Source organism: Varanus komodoensis, unplaced genomic scaffold (genome assembly GCF_004798865.1).
Source record: "Varanus komodoensis strain SLA01 unplaced genomic scaffold, ASM479886v1 scaffold43, whole genome shotgun sequence".
NCBI classification, from domain to species: domain Eukaryota; kingdom Metazoa; phylum Chordata; class Lepidosauria; order Squamata; family Varanidae; genus Varanus; species Varanus komodoensis.
Window position 1 is genome coordinate 6548674 of NW_025335985.1, and position 3583 is coordinate 6552256.

At 61.3% G+C, this 3583-nt stretch overlaps 1 protein-coding gene across 1 annotated transcript; it reads left to right on the forward strand.

The window, feature by feature from the left end:
• The first annotated feature begins 79 nt into the window (after positions 1-79).
• LOC123030204 (apoptosis-associated speck-like protein containing a CARD) lies at positions 80-1957 on the forward strand. Its single transcript, XM_044443924.1, has 2 exons — positions 80-368; positions 1677-1957. Exons 1-2 carry the CDS (start codon positions 83-85, stop codon positions 1685-1687), a joined length of 297 nt encoding a protein of 98 aa, XP_044299859.1. The 5' UTR covers positions 80-82; the 3' UTR covers positions 1688-1957.
• Positions 1958-3583: the final 1626 nt, after the last annotated feature.

Genomic DNA, 3583 nt, shown 5'->3' on the forward strand with positions numbered 1-3583 from the left:
GCGGGCGGGCGGCGAAAATGAAAGCCGCGCCGCCGCTTCCTGCGCGGGGCGGGCGGGCGCGCGGGCGAGGCGGCCAGCCAGCATGGGCGACGCGGCGCAACCCTTCGAGACGGCGCTGCTCTTCGCCCTGGACGACCTGGCGGGCGACAACTTCAGGCGCTTCAAGCAGCAGCTGGGCGTCGTGCGCGTGGAGGAGGGCCGGGCGCGCATCCCGCGCGGCCGCCTGGAGCGCGCGGACACCCTGGACGCGGCGCGGCTGCTGCTGGAGGCCTACGGCGAGGAGGGCGCCCTGGACGTGGCCGTCCGCGCCCTGCGCGGCGCCAACCTGCGCGACTCGGCCAGCGCGCTCCTGCAGTGGCGCCGCGGCGGTAAGGCCCCCCGCGCGCCCGCGCCTTGCCCGGCAGGCAGGCAGGAGCCCCCCCCCCCGGCGGCGCCTCGCTGCCCCCGCGCGCCCGACCTGCTGGCCCGGGGGGCCCAGGCCCCGCAGCTCCAGCAAGGTCGTGCGGCGGCCCGGCTGGAGCTGGGCGGCGGGCCTCCGGGGGCCCGGCCCCCCACTCCCGCTCCCCATCCCTCCTGCTTGGCGCGGCGCCGCGGGGCCTCCCGTTTCGCTTCGCTATCTGCGGCAGACAGCTGCGGCCCCGCTACTTCCCTTCCATTTTGCAAAAGCCGAAGCGGATGTCCCAAGCGAGCATTGCAGGGTGCTAGAGAGAAAATGGGGGGGGCTGCGGAGGAAGTCCCGGGGTGCGCTGGGGGGGGGGGTAGCATGACCTAGCGCTTCCGTTCCAACCTGCAAGGGGCGAGCTGGCTCTGACTTGCAGGCTCTCCTCCAGCGTGGCTTTTCGCCTGTCCTTAAACTAACCATGCCGCCGATTTCATGAAATCAATGCATGTGCATATTTAAAGCAGGTAAGTCGCAGGTGCGATGGGGGAAGAAAGCAGAACAGTGTGTGGGGGGTGGAATTTATCCCTTCCCCTCCTGTCTTGGTGGTGCAGGTGAAAATTACCACCTTTGCTGAGGCTGGCTGGAAACACCCCGTTCCTCTCTCTCTGATCTTGGAGTACCCAGCAAAACTTACCAGAAAGGAGCTGAGCTGTGTTTGCACTGGCAAAGGACCCTCTGCAGTCCCCTTTCTGCTTTAACCACCCCTTTCAGGCTGCCTCCCTGCCTGCCCTCTTCCCCAGGGTAGCCCCTTTCAGGACTTCCTCTTCTGAGAAATATGCCTAGGACTGTGTTTTTTTGGCTGACCTCCTGAGCCCTCTGACCCGTGTAGAGTAAGTTCCGTTAAACACACAGAACTGGTTTTGAATTTACACACTTTGTGCTGCACATGCAAGTTGCTTTTTCAAAATTAAAAGCAAAACACAACCCGCCAGGGGTTTCCCGCTTGCCTTTGCATGCAGTGTGGAGTGGGATGGAAAGAGCAGCTCTCCAGGATCCCTCTACTCTGCAGCTCACAGCAAACTGGACGGGATGGGCCGCCGAGGTCTCTGGCACTCCTTTTTAGGAAGAACAGTACAAAAGCCCCGCGGCAGGAATTCCGGCAGGAAAGCCGAGGCAAACGTGGCTCACAGACGACCGGGGAGCTTGCTGCCCTGCGTTTCCCAGCTCCACACACTGCCCCGGACGTGGGGGTGCTGCTGGCACTCTAAGGGGCCCGTACCTCTGTCTCTTCCAGAGCAACGCTAGGAGAGCCGTCCCTGAACACGCGCCCGGCTTGGGCGGCCCACGCTTTGCACCCCATCATGTGCCAAGTGCAGCCTCCAGCCGAGTGCCGGCGCCCACCCGGACTCTGCACCACCCCGGCCTCCTGACCGACCGGCACTGCCTCCTCCCATTGCCCGCCGGGATCCTGAGCACGCTTCTTGAAGAGGCCACCCTTGCCCCGCCACGGCAGTGCCCTCTGCTGCATTTGGCTGGTTCGCCTGCCTGCTTCTTGCAATAAAGACGAAGCTGTGACACTCCGGCTCCTTTTTTAAACTCTGCATATGTTTTTAGCACCTTGCACCAGTCCTTGGAGGAGGGGAAGCAGGCAGCAATTCCCTGATCCTTTATTGTCTTACATAGTTAGGAAGCCTGCTGGGCAATTGCAGAGTAGCTTAGGGTGCGACCCTCGGCATGTTTACATGGAAAAATCCGTATAACGTCCGCCACGCTGTGGCAGTTTTAGGTCTAGCCATCCATCGAACTGAGCCCTGAAACTTTGCATGGCTGCATTCACAAGCATTGCAGACGTTATTCAAAACTCAGACATCGTGTACAAGAGAACTGTCTTCGTTTTCCCACTAAAGTCTATTTATTCCCTTGAAAAGAAGGGGAAGGGTTATGAAAACATGCTCATTTCCTGAAAGTCTTCTGGGCTTGGCTCCGCTCCCCCCATGCCTTGGAATGGGGATTGGGATGCACAGCTCTGCAGAGCTGGGAGATTAACTTGGGGACAAAGGGCTGATTATAACATTTTCAGGAGCTTCCTTGCAGGCCCTTGATCCCTTGGCTGAGTCGAGGCCCCCACAGGCGCTGGCCACGTGCCACGCGGCTTCCCCGATTGCCCTCCCTTCCCGCGGCTTCCCCAATTGCCCGGCAAGGCCACAGCCTGGAGACCATTCCATGGCTTGCGACGGGGTTCTGGGGTGGTTTTGGGGGCACCCCCTCCCGACAGGCCATTATTTTGTTTTCTTTTCACAGCCACTGTGTAAGTCAGTTGCCTGCTTGGGGGATGGGGGGGCACAGCCCTCCCTCACTGAATCCAGGCCTTTTCTTGACACATACCCCTCTGGCTCTGGAGGGCTCGGGAAGCAAATCCTGCAGGTGGCAAGGAAAAGCAGCGCCAGGGCTGTCCGAGCAGAAGGTGGTGCTCCTTGGAGAAATTGTCGCTGGGGGGGGAACCAGAAACTGGCTCGAAGGAAAGGGAAGGGGGACAGTCGGTGGGGCAAGTGGGAGGCTGCGAGGAGGGGGTCTCCTGCTCTTGCAAGCCGCTGCTCTGGCGCACACGTGCCTCCATCCCCGTCCTCGCGGCTGGGTCTGGGGATCCCAGCCGTGGCTTTTGCAGCAGCGTAAGGCCGACGACAGACGGCGGCTGCTCTCTCCACAGATCCGGTGGAGGCAAAAGCAAAGGGTCCCTGAGTGGTGTGCCTATTCCAGAGGCCCCTAAATGCGAGGCCGACGGGGGCACGACGGCTGGTGCGCCTGTGCCCGCTTCCACCCCTCAGCATCCTCGCGGCCCGGCCCTCTCCATGCCTCGGGGTTTCCTGGGCTGATTTTCACATCCAACCAAGACCCTGAGTACCAAATTCTAGTAAGGTGGCACGACCTGCAGTCCAAACCACCAAAACCAGAGTAATTTGTGGTCCGAAACAGCTGGAGGGCATGGTGTGGGGGGAGGTGTTGGTTGGGGTGCCCCCATTACAGGCTAAAAGGCCTCAAATGCCAGAGCAGAAGGTTGGCTGCCTGCCTCCCAGGACCAGCCACACGCTCTGCAGGCCTCTTGTCATGAAGCCATCCGCACTTTTGACGTGCTCAGACAGCAGCGCTCGGTTTCCTACCGGAAGCATCCAGCATTTCTGGGATCGTTAGGTTTGCTCCCCC